The 20272-nt window shown below is 42.1% G+C and overlaps 2 protein-coding genes and 1 long non-coding RNA gene across 5 annotated transcripts in view; 1 reads left to right on the plus strand and 2 right to left on the minus strand.

Annotated features, from left to right (window-relative positions):
- Positions 1-1459: 1459 nt before the first annotated feature.
- pou3f2b (POU class 3 homeobox 2b) lies at positions 1460-5024 on the minus strand. 2 transcript variants are annotated; one of them, XM_023963835.2, is made up of 2 exons: positions 4047-5024; positions 1460-2890 (listed from the first exon to the last, which is right to left on the minus strand). In XM_023963835.2, exons 1-2 carry the CDS (start codon positions 5022-5024, stop codon positions 2855-2857), a joined length of 1014 nt encoding a protein of 337 aa, XP_023819603.1. In that variant the 3' UTR covers positions 1460-2854. The 2 variants fall into 2 exon arrangements, with proteins under 2 accessions (XP_023819603.1, XP_004077648.1); XM_004077600.5 differs by lacking the exon at positions 1460-2890 and having other exon boundaries at positions 3475-5024.
- Positions 5025-5139: 115 nt separating this feature from the next.
- On the plus strand, positions 5140-19169 carry LOC144984638 (uncharacterized). The gene is made up of 3 exons (XR_013648460.1): positions 5140-5273; positions 10957-11061; positions 17260-19169. It is a non-coding gene; the product is annotated as an uncharacterized LOC144984638 (long non-coding RNA).
- The window catches only part of LOC101161187 (neuroendocrine convertase 1-like), a 262077-nt gene continuing 252681 nt past the window's right edge, over positions 10877-20272 (minus strand). For both annotated transcript variants that reach the window (XM_020709885.3, XM_078933774.1), the window contains 3 exons: positions 15374-15543; positions 11802-11870; positions 10877-11175 (listed from right to left, as the gene is read on the minus strand). In XM_020709885.3, the coding sequence (XP_020565544.1) occupies positions 11083-11175; positions 11802-11870; positions 15374-15543 (332 nt within the window). In that variant the 3' untranslated portion in view covers positions 10877-11082. The remainder of the gene's footprint in view (positions 11176-11801; positions 11871-15373; positions 15544-20272) is intronic.

Raw genomic sequence — 20272 nt, forward strand, 5'->3', positions numbered from 1 at the left:
GATCTTTCAGTGGTGTTCATACTGAAATCACCTTAGTTAAGACTGAGTGGATTTCCAGTAAGATTCAAACTAACATCATCATCTTCAACATCATCAGCAGCTGTTTCAGCGTCATTGGTTCATATTTTGCAGTGATTTCCATTGCGAGGGTCAGATGTGTCTCTGTGATGCTGGAAGGGTTTTTGAAGCAAATAAAATAACTCCTTCCATAAACAGGGACAACACAAACAGTTTTTTTTACATGGAAATACAGGAACAAATGTTTATTTAATGTATTTCTCCATGAGAAGACTTCCTCCTACCTGAATCAAAAAAGTACAGACTCACCTTCTGGTGGTCGCATCGCCGCTAGATGGCGGTAGAGCACCGGAGTTCTCCTCTTCTCTCATCAGCACCAACGCGCAGCCGCGGCCCTTTTTTTTTTAACTCTCTCCTGAAGTCTAATGGGAAATTTCACCTAAATAAAAAGAAAGGTGTAATTAACGCGACGCGCTATTAATTGCATCTGCCAGAGAGCAGATGAAGGGCAGGAGGGCGCGTCCTTTATTTTTTATTGTTTCAACTCTCAACTACAGTCTGCTTTGGGGATGGGGGGGGGGGGGGGGGGGTCCACGTGCTTCCGTCCGTCGTTTCTTGTCAGGCCTCCAAGTGGAGGGTCGACAGGCGAGGGGTGGTGATGAGGCAGAGATGCGCGCTCGCGCTTTGGCGCGCTTTTACGCCATGATCCAGACCGTGTTTGTCCTCACAGCCTGAGAGGCCTGCACGGGACGCAGCATTGGTCTGAACATCAGCGAGGTCAAACTCATTTCTTCAGGGGGAGAAACCATCACGTTATGCACATTTGACAATATGACCTTTCAAATAATATGTATTTTTTCACGATTGAAATATTTGCAGTGATTATGGAAATGGCTCTGAATGCGCGCAGACTCACCGCTGCAACAGCTGACACAAACAAAGCTGGATCCCGCACAAAATCAGCAGAAAGACACTCCAGACCCAAACTCAGCACACACTGAACTAATGCATAATTTTTGCCCACATTTTTGTAGAAAATTTCTAAATGCATGAGTCCAGAAAATTATATATAAATTAACTAAAAATGCTGAACTTTTTTTTATCAGTTTTTATCCATTTCTTTTTGGATTCAAATAAAATAAATAAAATAAAAATATTATTTTTGTTATTTTCGTATTTCACGTGACAAGATAAAAATATGATGAAAACAACAGATCCCATCTTTGGAGATTTTCAAAATAAAATCTTCAAGCTCTTTCAAACTTTGGGACACCCCCCTCCCCCACCACACAGCTACGGACAGAGCTGCAAACTGCAGATTAACCAGTAAAGCAATATTTGAACACCTCAACTGTCAGAAAGCCGCACACTCCTCACATTCACTTACAATGATGACAGCATCACGTCGTTTCTGTACAAAAAACAACATTTAGTCTGGAAGTTGGAAAAAAGCTGTTTATTATCAACCCCGTTGTTTAAAAATGTGCAAGTCCGTCGTTCATGTGTCCAATGATGAAACACGTTTTCAGCTCCGCGTTTTTTCATTTCCCCACGTTTATCCAGTGAGTTCCTCCGCCCCCCCGCCCCCAAACCCTGAATAAAAACAACAACAAAAATAACCTTACAAAAGAATAAATAAAGAAAGAAAAACAACGCTGGGGTTGCTACAGGTCTACATCCAACAACTTCCAACATTAGAATGGTTTCATTAAAGCTACCGAGAAAAACAGCCAGGATCCTTTCTGCTGCTCTTTACAGGACGAACATAAAGTGTGTGTGTGTGTGTGTGTGCGGGGGGGGGGGGGGGGGTGTCAATAAGGATGGATGGATGGATGGGGGGGGGGGGGGGGGCTACGGTGCAGAGAAAAGATGAAGGCCTATGTACATTTACTGTGACGCTGCAGACTGTGGCATTCTCCCTGTAAAGTCAAAATATCTATTTTTTCTCTTTTCCATACAAAACAAAAGCCTTCCCTGCGGTTACTATATATAAATGTATTCATGTATATAGAACTATTTTTAATCTCGCCCTTGACGTCATCTGCTGAAAAAAATCGCGGAATAAATTACGATTTCATTAACATAACTAAGAAAACGTAGCAAATCGTCTACAACCAGTTTTCCTCCACGTTAAAGCAACAAAAAGGAGCAGAATGGCTTGAATTAAATGCGTGACGAACAGCTCAGAAAAACAGCGGCGCTCACAATATTAATGATAATAATGATAATAATAATAATTATGATAATACACTTTTTGTTGTTTAGAAATCAAATGAAGTATTAATTCCAAGAAAATACAAATTTTAAAAAGCTGTATTAAAGCTGTATTAAAATTTTAGTTCATAAATTTCTGTTTGACATAATTTAATTTGACTTTTTCTATTCTTTCAAATTCCATCTAAAAGCTTAAAATGCTCCTCTGACGCAGCTTTTTAATTTTCTATTTTTTTGTTTTGTTTTGGAAAACAATCCAGCAAAGGCCAGTGGGGGAAATAACCAACCTGCTCCAAATTTAAACGAACAGATGTGATGCAAAGTGAATTTAAATGAAACCAAATGCCTTCGCCAAGGCAATAAAAGCAAAATTTCAGCAACATTGAGAAATAAAAGGCAATGGATAAGGCTACACCCTGAAACTCGACTTACTCCTGTTTGAAACCAACAATCCACAAAAAAGTGCCCCAGTGAAGATAAAGATAAAAAAAAGACATTGATTTTCAAAATTATACAATATTTACAGGAGTGGATCCCAATAATCTGAGAGAGCTGCTGTCTTCTTATTTCTGCTGCGATTTGCAGAGACCGTCTTGTTGTGGGAAAGTGCCATTTATTCCAATCAACCACGAATCCCCTCCTGGAGCAGGGAGCGGCTCTGAGGGAGGAGATGATATTATTTAACTCTTGTTGTGTGAAAAGGAGAAGGGAATTTCTGACTGAGCTGCTCGCTGACACCAGAGGTCAAGCAGTTTATTTACCGCTGACCTCTGAGTAATTAACGAGTTAAGGCCAATGCGCTGCACCTGTGAGATAATAATAATAATAATAATAATAATAATAATAATAATAATAATAATAATAATAATAATAATAATAATAACAGATTAACGGCAGCCTCAATCGTCACAGAACGGGCCGCAGTCTGAGTTTCACAGCGGTTCTGAGCTGACAGATGGGACTCTGGCGGCTGGTTGGACTCTCCTGGACTGGGGCTACAGCCTCTCTACCGGCCTTGGCCGTCCATTGACGCAGCTCCTATGACCCCCCCAGTCCCACTGCACCACTCACGCAGCCATCACTGCCGGACGAACGGTTTGGAGCGGCAAGTCTAACGCGCCTTTTGGTCTCCTTTTTACGCACGGCAACAAAACACTTGCTTGGAGAGGGGAGGGGTGGAGGGGGTGATGCAAAAGTGGCAAATGAAAATTATTCCACAAAAATAAAAGCTTCCTTCCTCTCTTTCTTTTCTTTTTTAATCAAGTATATTTTCAGCACACAACAGAAGCTACACCTTGAAACTGCTTCGACTGGGGTCACAGTGCTGGGAATGAATCCTCGGAGAACACAAACAGGCTTTTGTTCCTTTAGCTCCAACAGAGCTAAAAAAATGTCCTGTCCTCCCCTCACTCATGTTCCATTTCTCAGATATTCTCTGCAGATATTGTGTGAGTACTCACTGCGATCTATTATACATAAAACACCCACTAGATCTCTTCTTAGTCCAGTGATTTATATATAACCTCGGGGATAAATAAAAAGGATGAGCTAGTCCTATAGGAGCGCTCCAGCAGGGTTCATTGGACCGGGGTCTGGACCCCGTGGTGCGGCGGCGTGTCCCCGTACACATCCTCGCTCCCCGGCAGCGCTCCACCGGGAGGGGTCATGCGCTTCTCCTTCTGTCTCCTGTTACAAAACCAGACCCTCACCACTTCTTTCTCCAGGTGAAGATTGTCCGCCAGGGAGATTATTTCCGACGCCGCCGGTTTAGGGCACTTCAAAAAATGGCTCTCCAAAGCTCCTTTTACGCTTACCTCGATTGAAGTCCGTTTTTTCCTTTTTCTCCCCTGCGCCGCTATTTTGTCCAGGCTGGTCGGGCTGCCCGACGTGGAGTCCGCTTCCTCCAGCCACTTGTTCAACAGAGGCTTCAGCTTGCACATGTTTTTGAAGCTGAGCTGCAGGGCCTCGAACCTGCATATGGTGGTCTGGGAAAACACATTTCCGTAGAGGGTCCCCAGGGCGAGTCCCACATCCGCCTGCGTGAAGCCCAGCTTTATCCTCCGCTGTTTGAACTGCTTGGCAAACTGCTCCAGATCGTCTGAGGTCGGTGTATCCTCGTCCGAGTGGTCGTGGTGACTCTGCGGCCGGTGCTGGTGCTGATGCTGGGACGGGGGGTGGCCGTGTTCGCTGAGGTGCGGGCTGTGGTGCTCCTCGTGACTGTCTCTGAGGTTGTGGTGGTGCATTCCCTGCCCGCTGCCCGGGATCAGCCCGTTGACGTTGAACCCCGGCTGGGAGTAAATAAGGCTTTGGCCGTTCGTCGTCGCCATGCTCGGTATATGCGCCGCCGTCGTGGTCCTCCACGCGCGGCCGTCGTGGTGGTTCCCGTGCGTCTGGTGCACCAAGTGGGGCGGCCGTGATTGGTGCTGCAGGTTGTTGCTGGAACTGTGCATCTCGTCCCGCGTGCCCTGAACCGCGGGTTTAATATCCTGCTCCGCGCCGAGCGGGCTAGAGGACCACGGGGCTCCCTCTCCGTGGGACAGAGCCGTGATCCACTGGTGCGCGTGGCTGAGCGTGTGGTTGTTGCTCTGCAGCGGATAGTCGCTCTGCAACAGGCTCTGCGCGTCCCGGTACGCCGCGGCTTGCTGCATGCTGCCGGCTTCCGAGTGCACGATGGATGCGCTGGAGGTGAGGATGCTGTAGTGGTTGGACGCTGCGGTCGCCATGACTTTCGGAGGTGGACTGGTCGTTCTCATTAAAGGAGGCTCGCATTTGACAGATCCTCTCCTGCCCATAGGCGGCTCCCAGGCGCTCTGCCAAGTTGATGCCGAGGCGCACCTGGACCCCTCCTCTCCCCTTGCGCCGATTGGATCTCCAATGTTGATGGACGTGGTTGTCAAGGGCAACGCCGCGGAGATTGGCTGCACGCAAACCTCAACAAACACCACCCTCTATGCAAGAGAGGTGCGAGTTGGGGCTCCTGTGGAAGCGGATAACCGGAGTGAAGCATGGGGAGACGGAGCGCCGGGCTGAGCAGTGCCACTGTAAGATCCACTTCATTTTCTTTAATATGTTTTTTAATCCAGCTCAAGGTGTAGATTAGATTGGACATTTTGTTTTTAATTTATTATTATTATTGTTTAACAATAAAACAAATTAAATAAATACATTTTTATTACTAACCGTTTTACTAAGGTAACTTAAATCAACTTTATGGACTCCATAAAACTACAAATAGAAATTTTATTCAGCAGGTGACTGCAAAAAAATATTTTTTTTAACAAGAAAATTAAAATTTGTTGGTCCACAAAATGAAAATTAGGGTTTTAAGGTAATAATTAAAATATTTAAGAGCACAATTGAATATTTGGTTAAGGAACTCTCTCCATATATGGTTTGAGTAAGGTAGATTTTGTTTTCTATAAATTGCAATATTTCTACATAAAAAACGAAATATTGGAGAAATATCACATTTTAGTAATATTGAGGAAATCTCACGCATTTATTTACTGTTTAAAATATACCTTTCATTTGTTTCCACTGATTAGAAACAGTAAAACATCGTTTAAATAATTTGTTGTTTTTTTTTAATTTAAAGTTGGATTTATTTAGAAATTTACATATTACTAAATTAAAAATTATTCTGATTGGCTCTTTAATTTAAAGTTATTGGTTGGTGACATGCAGACTTTTTTGTTTGCAGACATGTGACTGCTGGCATCAATTTATGATCACTCTAAACTTTAAAAGTCAGAATCTGCCTCACCATCATCTGTATCATCTGTTATTTTGATTATTCCTTAAAATAAAGTGGGTTGTTATGATCTTTGTAGAAACAGTAACTTTGGGCTGTGGTGTTTTTTTTTAGGCTGTGTAGGAGTGGCTTCAGGAAAAAAGGAGGGTGAAGAGTTTAATTCTGCTTCTTTGTGAAAGATCTATGTGGGAAATCACGGTGGAAGGTTGGAGGAAGATTTATAAATTATTTTCAGGTCTTGTGGGGAGCTGTTACAGAGTTAATAGTGTGTGAAAGGCTTCTCTGGCTGCTCATCATCTTCTAAAGTGATGACAGGAGAGTAGGATTAAGTCCAGACTCAGGCCTGCAGTCCAGGGCAGGAAGGGCAAATTTCCATCCCACCCCAGCTGTCGTTCCCTCAGTGTCAGCCTCAGGGACGAGGACTTTGTCCAGAGAGAGGACATTCCTGGCCGACTGCTGCTGGTTGCCATAGGGAGAGGTAAATGAAACAACAGCAGCCGTGGTTCTGCTGTTGCCCCCCGGTTCCTGGACTATCTAAAGGCCTCTATTTAGAGAGGCTCTCTGCCGCTGCTGCGGGGACAAAGCCTTTGCAGGGATATAAAGGAAGGAGGAGCAAAGAGCAGAGGGCCGTGAGAAGAAGAAAAACCTGGAAGAACTGAGAGATAAGACAGATTATGTCTGTCCTCAGCGCTCCCAACTCCCTACTCAGATAAGGAAGGAAACCCACAAACAAAACTTGTAAAATGTCTTTATTTTCTGACAGAAACTCCTTCCAGCATCTGTTTTTAATGTTTTAAAGAAATCACAAAAGTGCAAATAAAGGCAACACAGGTTCCACAGATAGGAAGTTTTGTGGTGGAAAGAAACGATATTTAATTCACTAATTACTGCTCTTTGAGACACTCGGTTTACATTTTTTAAAATAAAGGTAAGCCTCATAATAAATGAGCTAGAATAAAGATAAAGCAAACTCATTATGTTTGTTTTTATGAGAGAAGATTTAACCTTTTTATTTTAAAAACAGAAGTGTAATCTTTAATCTCAACTTTTATCAGAACGTAGAAGCGCGCAGACTGCAAACACGCGTGTAATACAGCACAAACAATAGCTGCTAAAACTCTACGACCTCAGTTTGACCTTTCATTCATATGCAGATTCACGTTTTAACCCATCTTTTTTTCTTTTTGCTTTGAAGCTGCTTTGTTGACTGAAATAAGCATAATTAGTCTCTAATGGGACAAAACAAATATAAAATAATAAACAATGACTTTTTAAAAGTATTGTTTGCTAAAATGATCACAAAAAAGATGAATGTGTTATTGGAAATGATTGTTACCCATAATACATAGTCAAAACTTAAATGCAAAGATGAATTCTGTTTGCATCAGCGATACTTGCACACACCAGATTAAAAGAGGCGATGATGATCAAGTGAGAAATGTAAAATGATTATATTCCATGTATAACTCAAGCTCTTCAACAAAGTATTAGTGATTGGGTCTTTAATGGATCTCATTCCTGCAGCTAATAATCCTTTATAGATTTGAATGCAGCTGCTCTGGCGGTGCATGGAGCCACCAGGATTTAAGTCTTCCCATAAAAAGTTTCAAGCACGGCTCGGTAATTCATTTTGGTAATTCTGAACATTATTGTGGCGTAACATTGAATTCAGCCAAATCAAAAGAACATTGTGGTAATTAGGCTGTAATTCAAGGCATTACCACATCGCCACACAGACTTAAATAGTCGTGTTGGGAGAAACGCAAAGCACATTATTTTAATGGTGTAATATGCAAACTATGGCTCGCTTCAATTACATGGCTTAACAATGCATAAATGATGCGAGCCTTGTTATTTGGACTGCAGGGTCTGCAGTTATTCAATCACTCGGAGGGGCCAATGATAGGGGCCACGCTGCCTCCCCTCATACACGGAGAGCCGGTGCTGAGCAACGAGGCCTGCTGCCAAACTGCATTTAAGGGAATAAAAATGAACAGTAGAGAATGTAACCGTTAAATTAACAGTAGGATAATTATATGACCCATGTGCTGTAAAGATTCAATTTCTAACACTCTAATTAGGCGACTGTCTGCCCATACATCAGCTCACATCCCACTGCCAATTTCTCACCAGGAAGCGTCCTGTGAGCGGAAATGATTAGATTTTATCAAGACATGGTTTGGGTAATTGAGAAAATCAAACGACGGGCTGATGAAATATGTTTTTTAAAACCGCTTATTGTTCCACATGCGGAGTCCAGTTTCATCAAAAAAACAGCTAGAGGGGTGTGATCAGAGCTGCAGAGATCCATTAACCCATGCCATCCATCTGCTGCTGACCCCAAAATACAAGAAAATACAACTGCAGCCCGTTTTTCTGGAAGTTAATCTGAAGGATGATGCATTGACTTCTCAGTGATGTGAAGGACCTGCAAACATATAAAACCCTAGCTGAGCTGCTGCCACGTAAGCAGAGAAAATAACAACATGTACTGCAATATTCAGGAAGGAAAACAAAGGTGAAAATGAAACTTTTAAATCGCAGTCGTCACAAATAATCAAGTATTTTCTGCTTCTAGAGTTTTTAATTTTAATTTCAAAGTGAAACATATGCAGAAGCATGCATCACTTAAAGGATTTTATCTCAGATTAGCTGCGAGATATCAGTAGTTCTCATGCTGGCCTGCTTCAGGTCTTACATAATAGAGGCGGCTGACCCACGCCTTTCATTCTCTCTGCAATTGTTGTGTGCATCAAAGATGGGGAGATTGACAGGCTGCATGGGAGGATTAATACAGTGGGCGAGTGACGAAACAGTGAGCCGGTGTGGCAGGAGGGAGGGAGGAACAAGAGACGGAGAGGGGACCGAGATATGGCGAGGGGGGGTGATGAGAGGGAGAGAATGACAGAAAAGTAGGAGAGGACAAAAAGTGGGGAGAGAGTTAACGAGAGGGAGAGCATTAATTGTGTGCTTTGTGCCGGGGCTCTTTTGCTGAGTGTGGCTGTCGAGGTGCAGGCGCTAACCCCTCCAGCAGCCCGCCGTGATCTGAGCCAGCTCTCAGGCTGCTGTATTCCAACGCAATTAGGCCACTCAAAGGCCTGCTTAAAGCTGCACCCCCACTACACGCTCACACACACACACACTCAAATAGCAACAGCCCCTGCGTGTCCCCCTCCATTGTAGGAGGGGGGTGTGTTCTGTCCCCCTTTGAGGCCCTGGATGAAGAGACCACCCCAGGGAGCAGGAAAAAAAAGCAAGGATTACCTCTCTTTCTGTCCGTCCCTCTCTTTTCCTCTTTATCTCATTCTGGTTTAGAGTTCACCTCTGCAGTCTATCAGCTGCGGCAGGTACAGAGGCGCGGAGGCTCAGAGTTTGAGCAGGAAACAGAGGAAGAAGAGAGATGAGGCACCTCTGTGATGGATGTCATTGTGGGACCGCTCCAGCAATATCACTTCCCTCTTCCTCTTTCATTATTCATGCAGTCATACATTTCAACAAGTGGTGTGTGGCTCAGTGGTTCAGTCCCACTGGCATCGGCGCCGCAGCCTGAGTCAGCCCATCCCCTCTGCGCGCTGCATTGACGAGGAGCTCTTCGCGATAGCACAGCTCTCTTGGCAGAGTGTCAGTGTGGCACTCCCCAGAAAGCATTTAAAGCAGATTACGAACCTGATGGTACACCTCCCCAATAAAAGAAGAGAAAAAAAACCTGGCACATTAACACCTGCAATACTGCTCAATGGCATCAGTAGATTAACGAGGTAATCCACACAATGAGGTCTTTGATTCGTGTGGTTTGGCAGGCAGTTATGCCAGGCATAAAGCACAGTGATTTGAGGCCATCCCAGCACAAGAAAACCTGGCAGAAGCTGTCTCCTTTTTTGTCTTTCCATCGCACGGGCTTTTGAAGAATTTCATCTCATGCATCTGGAGCTTCAACCGGATTCCTTGTCAGAGAAATAACCTGCTGGCTGCTCCTGTGAAGGGAGCAGGGGAGGAATCAGGCTTTCTGAGGAGCTCTCCTTCCCCTCCCTCCCCCTCTACCTTTTTTTTTCTGCATAAGGACGTGTGCATAAGATATATGTGTGACTGTGTGCGTGAGAGACAGATTTTGCGGTCCCATCGCTCATGTGCGGCTCGATTAGCCCCACGTGCCTCGTTCGTCAGACGTGGAGGCAGAGCAGATGGCAGGAGACGCACCATGTTACCGTGCTGCAGCACGATGTAACGCTGCTCTAATTGAAACATCAATACTGGCCTGTCAATACACCACTGTTTCTTTACAAACCCATCCACCAACAGACCTGCACTTGACTGGGAAAAAAAAACACAACCTCAGTATCTTTGATGTCTAATCTCAAAGTTTTGGCGGATTCTGAGAAAGTCAAAAAGAAAACTTTCTGTAACTAACAAAATCCTATAATATTAACACTTTACTTTTGGATTCTGTCATGCGTTGGCAAAGCAGTCGCATTTCCTTCCTAATTTTTAATGAATTGAGGAGAAAGTTTAGGGAGCTGCGATCGGTAATTCGATGTCATGGAATATTCTGTGGAGAACAGAAAGAAATTAGGCGGCTAGGAATTAATTTGTTATTTGTCCAACTCAATGAGGAGTGACACAGCCTCCCTAATGAATGGGTAATCCATTTCTTATTGCACTGAGCTGAATTCACCCTTCATTGAAGTGGAAAAAGACAAACATATCGTTCACTAATCTCTGCAACTTTCAGAAGGCAAACGAGGAAAGAAGATGAGACCTGCTCCTGATTTGTTTTGGGGAAAAGATTGATGTGTTTCTGTAGGTGTGAGAAAGATGGCGTTGTAAAGAGGCTGGGAATCCACAATAAATAATCTCCATCGACACAGGCCAAACGGCTGAAATACAGTACACAGATTGATTTGTGATCAATTGGCTTGCTGCACTGAGGGAAACAAGCGTCTTTATTTAACTGTGGTTCATGTTTGTGCTTTCAGCTCCCCCCACTGCCTCTCTGCTCACAGCCCCTTCATCCAGCTCCACTGAAGAGTCCGACAGTTGTTTTTTCATCAGCGCAATACCCTCCCTGAGAAGACAAGATGGTAAGGATGCACTTTCCCCTTTCACACCCTTCTTGACAGTCCTTGCTCAGGAAGTTCTCCAGCGGCAGGACTTGATCTCGCGGAGGACCTCTGTAGAAGACATGCCGAATGAAGCTGTGGAATACAGCAACAGTCATTATGAGCACATGTCATGTCAAAGTTGTCTGTAGGTGATATCAGTGCTTCAACCACTATCACTCCTATCTCTGTTTTCAAGATTTACTGATGTATTCTTATAAATTATTCAAAAAACACCTTAAGATAAAAAAAACATGAAGACAAAAGCGCATTTAAAACAGTTCATCTAGTTCAGTTCATCCATGCATCCATACATGCATTTTCTGCACCCAATAAATCCCCTTTGGGGTCATGGAGCTGTTGGAGCCTATCCCAACGACTGTTGGGTGAGGGGGGGGGGGGGGGTACACCCAGGACAGCTCGTCAGCCTGCTGCAGGGTCACACACTAACACCTGATGACAATGTAAAGATACCAATTAACCTTGTTTTAAGCTTGTTTTTGGGCTGTTGGAGGAAGCCGGAGAGCCTGAGGAAGGCTCACGCATGCACAAGGAGAACACGCAAACTCCACACAGAAAGGACATAGCTGGAACTCAAACAAGGGCCTTCTCACTGTGCAGCCTTAGCGCTAAACACTGCACCATCGTACAGTCCATTAAATATTCTTTGAAGTCATAATTATTGTTTTTTCCATACTGCACCTGAATTGTATTTTCTTTACCTTTAATGCTTCCCTTGATGTCAGAAGTTTGAGGAAGTTAGCCGTTCTATCAGCAGGAGTCTCCAGCTTCTGGTAAATAGAAGAGATCTTTAGCATGAAAATACATCAAAACAGGATTTTCTGTTTCCTTTTACTGCTCAATCAGACAAAAAAACATTTTGTTTTGCTCCTGCTTGATAACAGATTAGACCTCAGAGGTGGAGATGCGTTCGTGTGTCCTGTACAGAAGTCTGAGGACACTTTGCTTGTTTTCCAACATGGTGATGCAGCGGTAAACAGGGGCTTAAAGGTGGACTGTGATTACAGCCCACTCTGCTGCCACCCACTGCTTCAGGATGGCAGAATCAGGAGCTCCATTCTGACTGATGAGGACAATTTACATTCTGTGCTCCAAACATTAAAAGAGGAGTTTTCACTGCAAGTTTTATATACACTTTTAAATGACAGGATATGTATTTATAATGTGTGGCCTCCATGGATGGAGGTGTTCTGCATCCGTTGGTGTTGATGGTAACTGGTCATCTTTAGTTGATGTTTCTGGACAGTTTAGTGGGGACAGAACTTTACCTCTATGCTTGCAGGACAAAAAACAACTAAGACAATGAATTCAGACTGTTGAGAGACGCTCCTTTTTATTTTAATGCACTGGGCTTTCCAGTTGCATCAAAGGTGAAAACTATTGGCTGTTCAATGGCAAACTGACAGCAACTTAATTCTAACATCTGAAAGCGCTGGTTTTATTTTCAGTGAGAGCGGTATGTTTGCTCTTGTGAAGCTCCCCTGAAGTCCTCCATCTGTCGTACTTCACACCAACAGCACTTGAAGCAGGAGTCGTGACTCCTTTGACATATTTTTTTTTCCTCCTTCTGGAACTTATGGAAGCAAAAAAAAAAGAAAGAAAAACACACAGAGGGAGGGATGCAAGCTCTTCAGAGAAATCTGCCTCAGCTGTGTGCTCACACAGAAAAGACGAGACAAGGACGAACATCTGAACTCTAAAACCGTCAAAACCCAGCTCTGTCCGCAGGAACGACGCTCAGACTGCGGTTACGCGGTTTGATCCCAGCTCACGTTTTCAGCGAGCGTTGACGTCTCAGAGCTGAGAGGAAACCCGGAGCTTACAGCAGGGGTTTCGGTGATACAGTATTTACAAGGCACGAGGAAGTGGGAGCTCTGCAGCAGACGGCACTGTACATGGCGCTCCAATTATTTCTCCCAGCATTCTTAAAAAAAGACGCACAGCAGGGAGTACAGTACGAACGAGTACACTATAAAAGGAAATGCAGTGAAAAGAGAAGTTCCAGAGAACTGGTTGTGTATGCTGCTGCTGCTGCTGATGCTGAGGAGCTGGGAAATGAGAGACAGAAATAGCACGGAGCAGAGTAAACAGAGGGAGCACTGATGCAGAAGGATGGGTGCATCAATAATTAGAGGGACGCTGACGTTTACATTTGATTGCATCTTATGAATCTGTTTTGAGAGTGAAATGGGTCTGATTACCCCTGCAGGGTGCTGTGTGAGAGCCACTCTTACAGCCAATGGAAGGAGTTTACAAGATGCCATGGATAAAGTTTAATTCTTAAGTTTAATACTTGTGTTCTGATTGGATGGCGAAGAGGAGATTTTATCTATAATTCTTGAATTAATTTAAAAGACACTAAGTTGTAAGAAACCTATCAAAGATTTCAAGGCCGGGCAGTAACTAGAGTGCACATTTAAACTGCTATTTAGTTTGAGGTGAAGAAAAACAATGAACCATTTGTCATTTGGTTATTAGGAAAAAAAAAACATTGAAGTGAAATTTGTCATGAAGCTAAAGACTACAATACCAAAATCTAAAAAAAAAAAAAAAAGAATTAGTGTAAAACTCATAAAAGCTGTGAAATGATATAAATTTAAACATGAATCTTTGAAAATAAATAATTTCCACAAATTTTCTCAACTTTAACAATAGTAATTATTATTAATCTTGTTTTCCTGACATTTCAGTGACCACTCAAAGACTAAAAGACTAAACATGTACAGAATTAGATAAAGTCATGCTTCTACTCATTTCAGTATATGTTCTGAGTCAGAATAAACTTAAACTCAATCAGTTTTCTAAATGTTTGCATCTGGATGACTTTTCAAGGAAACTGAGCTTTCTGCTAAAAATGTTTTTTTCTTCTATAGCTTCTATTTACAAGAATTGCTTTGGCTGAAGCGATAAAGTTGTGGTCGACATGTTGAAGTTTGAATCAATTTGAACTCCTGTTCCTGTTTTCGTTCTTGACTTTCGCCTCCTTCAACAGAACAGTTTTTGGAGTCCATTTACGATTTTTTGTTTTGTTCATGTTTCGATAACTGGTGTTATGGAGTTCCCCATTTTCAGCCAATCACAGAGTGAATAGATCAGCAACAGAGAACAATATTCAGTGAAAGCCTCAGAATATTTTCACCCAGTGGAACGCCACAGTGCATCTCTTCAACAGAATCAGGTGACATGCAGCTTCTCTGGAATCTGATCTCTGCTCTTCTCTTAGAGAAAACGCTGTAATGGAGGAGCAGTATTTGTGTGTGTGTGTGTGTGTGTGTGGGGGGGGGGTCCTACCTTTTTTGCTCACGCCATGCAATGACCCCTCCTTGTGCACCCACAAACCACACCCCTCCCCTCAAACTAATGGATCAAACAAAGTACATCATTTGCAGGCCAAGTCTTTTTCTGAGTGTCTCTCCTTGGCTCTGCATACCAATCCAATACAGCCCAAGGAAAAAAAGCCAAGATGTGGAGCATTCATGTGTGTGTGCGGGTTTGTGTGGACCAGAGGTTGGAAGGCTGTTTGCCTCTCTGCCGAGCATCGATTTATCCTTTTCTTCAATTTATTTCTCCTCCTTGCATCTACAATCCATTCAGATCTGCCTCTAGGGGAGGAACTTGAGGTAAAGACGTTGTCAGACCTTGTCGCTGCCTTCTAACACTGGCTCAAAGCTCATCTACAGGCTGAGCAACCGTGCACCCCTGCAAGGACAAGTCTGCAAGCAGCACACACACACTGACAGCCATGTCTGAGGGTTTGCTTTTTACTGCAGCGTCACTGATGGAGACACGAGGAAGCTATAGTTCATTTCCTAAAACCTGATCTTTTTTGAAAAAAGCAAAGTAATATTTTATTGTACCTCAAAATCAGAGTCAGACACATAGCCACTTAATCTGGCTTCACCCATTGCTTCCCGTTTGGTCTTCAGATGATACTACTCAACTAAAGGAGTTGTATTTTGAAGTCACAACAGTGATGATGGAGGTAAAAGGTAAATGCTGCATGAGCACAAAACACACTTTGCAGACAAAGGTGCGCACCCCCCCACACACACACACACACACACAGACAAAAACATGGCAGAGCTCTCGAAGTCATTCCTCAGTGTCACAGTGAGCGACACCTGGCACATCCTCACACCTGAAGTTGATCAATGCAGATGTGTCCAGGGGGAAATTGAAATCCATAGGAAATTAGGCAACGGCAATGATTTATTGGAACAGTAAATCACAGCGTGTGTGTGTTTAGAATGTGTTTGTGTGTAAAGTACTGTACCTCATGTCTGGCTGGAACGATGATGTCAGCAGCCCGCACTTTCCTATCTCTTTCCATTTGGTAGACCCAGTGAAGCAGATCCAGAGGTGGGGGGCGGGCCCTCCGGTGCAACCCACCGCCGGGGATGGGGTGGCGGGACCCCATGGATACAATGCTATACAGGGGGCCCTCTGAAGAAGATAAAAAGAGTGGAATGCTATTAAAAGAGTGTATGGAAGTGTGCACCCGACAAACTCGTTACATGGTCAAACACCGTTAGCACAACAGTTTATTTTCCTATGAATGAAAAATGACTTATCATCAAAGTTTATGTTTGTATATGTTTACATTCAATTGTAAAGTACTACTTCAAGTATTTAAATATTAGATATTTTACATGTCAACAAAGCTAAAAAATATATATTTTTTCTCATCACAAAAAATGTCTAAATGTGCTTATAGACCCACTCTGATGAAAATTATGTTTTTGGTGTTTTTAACATGTTCATGTGGCATTTTTCCCATGATGTAAAAATAAATTAAACCGATAATTGCATTTCTGAGTATTTACCTGTTCCAATTGAGAATCAGGAGTAAAGAGCTTATTTGTTTGTAGAAAAAACACTGGGCAGGCCACAAGCTTCCATTCTGATGCATGCACTTGTAGACAAACAGATCCACGTACGCCTCTGTTTGGCTCAAATATTGCTCGCCCTTTATTTTTCACCACTGACAGGTTGGGGTTGTGAGGGGCTGTAAGCCGGCTGGAGAGCACGTAAACAGCTCTTAATATAGGTGACCGGAAGGGGGGGTGGGGTTGCATTAACCAGCAGTCCTGCCGACAACTCAGAGATGACAACTGCAGAAACAATGTCCTAGAAAACAGCAAAAGCTTTTTTATTTTGGCTAAAAACAGCACATCATCACGCTTCATGCCTAAATAATATCATGCTTATTATACCACTGAGTATGCTCTTACAATGATGATCATAGTGGGACTTTAAGTTAGACGAAAGCTCATTATTCAATGGTGCCACAAAACAAGGACAGACACTGAACACAAAAAGGCCAGCTCAATATATCTGAAATTCAAATATATGGTATTTGTTAAAAGAAATGAGAAACACATTTTCTGTCAGTTGTTACTGGCCTGATGATTCCCATTTGAAGCCTGTGTTTGATGCAGAAAAGACTTAGGAGTTTCTCCCTCATATTTCTGTGTGGAAGCCCTTCCTCAGTCTTACCTTGTGGTTAACTTGTGGTGCAGGCTCAGGTTTTCCTCTTTCTACTACTGTGAGGAGCTACAGCTTCAGCAGGTGGATGCATCATTTAGGGAAAGTATATGCAGTTTTCAGACAGTGTCAAAATTAACTGATTAGATTAAAAACTCCAAGGTCAAAACTTCACAAAAGGATTTTCAGTTAGATAATATTTCTTCATTTTTACACATGAGTAAAAATAATGAAAAGTCTGATTATGTTAATGTTCTTAATTTATGTTTAAATTCTTTTTGCCATTAACAAAAACAGATACATTCAATCATCACACTGCAGGAAAATCTGAAGTTGTCATAAACATCATGTGTTTTTAGACTTAATTGATGTTTTATCTAAAAACAAAAATACAAATAACTTCGACATTATTCATTTTATATGTAATCTTTGATGCAGTTTGAAAAGATAAAGTGATCAGAATGTTCCGCATCAAATACTTTACTTAATTTTTTGAGTTAATATTTTGAAGAGGGTCAGTTGGTTTAAAAGATGCCAACAACATTAAATACAAACATCCAACAAAGTGTTTGTGTGATTGTTCACAGATTTTTTTATGCGTCTCCCCAAGTTTACTGCCTTCGCTCTTCTGTCTTGTTTTTGTTGTGCTTTAATTGCTTTTTTTTTCTCTTGCAGAGTCAAAGAAAAGACAACAACAAGGCAGCAAGCTTCAGCTAATGGAGAGGCTGTAATTGTGAATGGAAGCATTCATCTAAACACATCGTCTATGGTCTGCAGAGCACAATGCCCAGCACCAGGCTGTTCAGATCACCAACTGAACACACGCACACACTAAACCCTCAGATCACTGGTGCTCCGAGGAGAAACGTAATCACTCCTCCACAGAGAGAGAGATTCTGAGGCAGGGAGGTGGAGGTGGAGAGGGGCTGGAGGGGAGGATGGGATGAAGAAGGGAGAAAATCTGCGACGGGAGAGGAGGAGCGGAATGGGGGTGGAGAAGGAGGAAACGAAATGGTGAAATTGATGTTTCCTACCATTTGATTTGGGCCAAGGAGCCCGGGAGCCAGATCAGATATAGAGCTGCTTGCACACACATGCCTGATCACTCATGAAACACGCACACGCGCACACATGGCATGCAGCGCGCTCAAACCAGCACAGATGCAAAGAAGCATCATGAAACGGGCCTTTTGGTGCGTCTAAAGATGCACCAAAGTCTGTAAACACACAGACACATGCAGGTGCAATAATTAAAACCTATAAACCTCAGAGAGGCAACAGTTAATCGCACACACTCTGTGCCAAACACTCCTACTTGAAATACACACACATAGCTACAACAGACACAACAAAGCCTATGGTACAGAAAAAAACCCCTCTCATCTTGGCGAGGCGAGACGAGGCACCTGTCAGCACGGCACCTCCCGCTACTACAGAGAAACATCAGGAAACAACAACTCAATTAAACACACCATCCCTGTTCAATTACTGCCACATAATCACAGCAATTTACCTTCACTTGCAGCACTACCGCCAAACAAACACACAGAGGAGGACGAGGTCGAGCCACAAAGACGGGCAGTCTGCAGATGTTGCTTCATCTTTAGGGTACATGTGAGAATGGAGGAAGTTTGCAGGCGGTTAGCATTTTACGTGAAGAGCCTTTTAACTGCATCGTCTTGTGACAGCCATCCTCCATGACAGCCTACACCGTCACATCACAGCTTCTGCACAGCAAACTTGTGTTTTCATAAAACTGATACATTTATAAAATGATCGGACATTAAACGTTACAATATAAAATATAAATGCACTTGACATGTGATGAGCTGGGATATCAGGCATAATGATAAACTGCCCTCTCAGAAAGACACTCTCAGAAAGGACGGACATAATCACACTTATCTATCTGGTCACAGAAAACTGCTCTCAGGACATCAGTTTAGCAAGAAGCTGAATGTTGTTTAAATCAGGGGCGGAGCTACACGAGGGCAACCCCCCCCCCCTCTACTTGGCCCCAAATTTTTTAGTCAGCATTAGTATCAATATTGACAAAGATTAAAAGGTCATCAAAAAAAACATAAGCACATTATTTAAATGAACTCTTGCTGGATGTCAATGCTGCTTTTCAACTTCAAAAAATCAACTGTAGCTGACAGTTGCCTGAGAAATCTAGTCATTCTCAGTATTGGGGAAAAAAAGAAAGCGCGTGCAAAGCCCCGGATACAGACATCTCTGTGAAACACAACAACCATCACCTCAAACTCTCTTGTATTTTGTCGCTTATAAATCAGTACAAGGCTTGAATAGTTAGATTTCTTGTTGTTCATGAACTCCATTTTGGAAAAATAAAGTTTGTCTAAAAAACTTCTTGAAAACAATTTCTTTCTTGTTGTTCAGAATGTTCAGTATGTGGACACATTTGATCTCTTATTGTGCTTGAATTCCATTTTAGAGGTGCTTCTAGAATTTCTACACTTTTTTGTTTTTTGTTTTGCTACTGCTTTACATTAATGATCGCAACCATCTTTAAGAACTGCTGTTTTAATATTGACAATAATGATAATAAAACTGTTTAAAATTTGCTTTTTTGATCCGTGCATCTGTAATGGCCTTCTACTCTGCGGTTCTCATTTGCCACCTTTTTTAAAAGTCCTCTGATCCCCTCCCACCCCAATATAAAAGTTCTAGCTCCGCCAATGTTGAAGTTCATATTGTTGAGTTCTTTGCTTCCATTATCTTCATTGTTGACTCAATAGTCTTTAACAGATCTATTGTAAGCAAACATTTTTTTTCAGTTCATTTTAGTGAAAATTACTTAGAGTTTAAGCAGGCATACTAGAAGGTTAATAAAAAAACAAACACGTTTATTCACAGTTTTATAAAATATTTAGAACTTGTTACTTCTCATGTGAAAGAATCGGAAAAGTTAACAGTCTGGCGACATATGAACCTAAATGTTAATGACTTTGTGATGACTTCAACAATATTACTGCCACATCCTAATCGTGCAAAAATATCCCATCATTTAACTGATTTCAGCTTTTGACAGTTCATTTATTTTGGTCTCCCATCATTTTGTTCTGTAAAAATAATATTTTAAACACAGGAGAATGACACAGTCAGGTGAGGTGGTCTGTGGAGAATCCAGAATGCAAACTTCTACAGCAACATGAAGAGAAAACATTGTGAACACCATAAATAATTTAGTAAATTGCACTTCTTCTTCTGTTGCTAAAATTTATAAAAAGTGAAATGGATAGTTTTTTTTTTTTTTTTTTTTTAAATACATCTTTTTTCTTCACTTAAACAATTTGGGGTTTTATGTCATTTGAGAACTTTAGGAAAAATGTTTCTATTGAAAAGTATTTTGTTAGCTTTGTTGTTAGCTCAACAAAAGAATTTTGGTAACCTACAGACTTTCATCACAAATTCTACACTAAATGTATAAAGATATCTTAGCTACAAGGCTGAATAAAGTGCAGTAAGTGTTGACTTAATTAATTTTTATTATGTCCATTTTTTTGTTTGGATAACAGCTCTAACCATGTCTGATATGAAGTTTTTAAAGACGGAATATGACAAACATTTTCTAATACCTATAACGTGTGTTGTGTTAGCAGATCTCTGGCAGTCACAATAAACAGAATTTCAATCTATGAAATAAAAGTCCTAAATCCCACCACAG

Source organism: Oryzias latipes, chromosome 16 (genome assembly GCF_053564925.1).
Source record: "Oryzias latipes strain Hd-rR chromosome 16, Olatipes_Hd-rR_3.1".
NCBI classification, from domain to species: Eukaryota; Metazoa; Chordata; class Actinopteri; order Beloniformes; family Adrianichthyidae; genus Oryzias; species Oryzias latipes.